This window comes from Mycteria americana, chromosome 25 (assembly GCF_035582795.1).
Source record: "Mycteria americana isolate JAX WOST 10 ecotype Jacksonville Zoo and Gardens chromosome 25, USCA_MyAme_1.0, whole genome shotgun sequence".
In the NCBI taxonomy this organism is placed as follows: Eukaryota; Metazoa; Chordata; class Aves; order Ciconiiformes; family Ciconiidae; genus Mycteria; species Mycteria americana.
The window spans coordinates 1,834,290-1,835,472 of record NC_134389.1 but is presented as its reverse complement, the minus strand read 5'-3'; the positions used below and the strand labels follow the sequence as shown (position 1 = coordinate 1,835,472).

The 1,183-nt window shown below is 64.5% G+C and overlaps 1 protein-coding gene across 1 annotated transcript; it reads right to left on the bottom strand.

Annotated features, from left to right (window-relative positions):
* Positions 1-510: 510 nt before the first annotated feature.
* Positions 511-927, bottom strand: LOC142420878 (claw keratin-like). Its single transcript, XM_075525179.1, has one exon. The coding sequence runs from the start codon at positions 925-927 to the stop codon at positions 511-513; it is 417 nt and encodes a 138-aa protein (XP_075381294.1).
* Positions 928-1,183: the final 256 nt, after the last annotated feature.

Sequence of the window (1,183 nt, the reverse complement as noted above, 5' to 3'; positions counted from 1 at the left end):
GTCAAGGGCAGGCAGGAGGAAGCGAGGCAGCTCCCGCAGGTCACCCTGACGAGGTCGCGGGTGGGAGCTGGCTGGGGCGGCCCAGGGAGCCAAGGCTGCCACCCAGGGTATTGGGTATGGAGGAAGGAGGAAGAAAAACGATGGGTCGACATTGCGATGCAACACAGCTTTTATTGCAGTTCCAGGGGAGGAGGGAGTTGGGAGAAGAGCGGGGCCCTGGCCAAGGGCTTCCCCTGTCTCCTGGCAGTGGGCAGAGCAACAGTGAGCATCAGATGTGCCGCAGGAGCAGGCACCCAGCATGGGGCTGCGTCGTCAGGGGGCAGCAAGTCCTGGAGGGAAGCTCAAGCGGGGCAGGAGGAAGGCAGAGTTGGGCCCCAGGCAGGCACGAGGCATCCAGGCTCTGGAGGCCAGCGACGCCAAAGGGATGTCCTTCCTTCGGGCGCCATGTTGGGCTGTGCCAGGGCATTTTCTGGAGCTCTCCTTCATCTGTGGCCGGACCCAGTGTGGGGCTTAGCAGGGCGCGCAGTTGCCGCTGAGGTACCTGTGGCCTCGGCGCCAGCCGCCGTATCCGCAGCTCCCAAAGGCTCCGTAGCCCCCATAAAGCCCATAGCCTCCATAGCCCCCAGAGCCCCCATAGCCCCCAAGGCCTCCATACACCCCATAGCCCCCTAAGCCTCCAAAACCGCCACGGCCTCCAAAAGTGCCGCCGTAGCCCCCTCCAACGCCGGGGGCTCCCGCCGAGCCAACAACGCTGTACTGCGGGAAGGAGCTGAGGATGGGCCCGGGGAAGGTGACCACCGAGGCCGGGGGCTGGATCACCACCGTGGAGTCGGGGCACTGCCGCACGCAGGGCTCGTTGGCGGTGTCAGCCAGCGGGGCCGGGGCGGCCACCCCACAGGAAGGGACGCACAGGCTGGAGCAGGACATCTTTCAGGCAGGCAAGGAGTCCTGGAAAACACAGCGGGGATTGGGCAAGAGTGTGGGGAAGGGGCTGTGTCGAGGGAGGCAGGGAGAGATTCCCAAGTCGCTTCCAAGACCCGGGCTTACCCCTCTGATCAGGAGAGTCAAGCGGCAGAAGCTGGATAGAGGGCTGCAAAGCCTTCAGCTCTTTTATACGTGTCCCAGACTGCCCGGGGCATTGACCAACGGGGTGGTGGCGGAAACTCCACATAATCATGAGATC

What these genes read in the sequence shown, in the direction of transcription:
- LOC142420878 (XM_075525179.1), bottom strand. Translation starts at nt 927, where the DNA reads ATGTCCTGCTCCAGCCTGTGCGTCCCTTCCTGTGGGGTGGCCGCCCCG.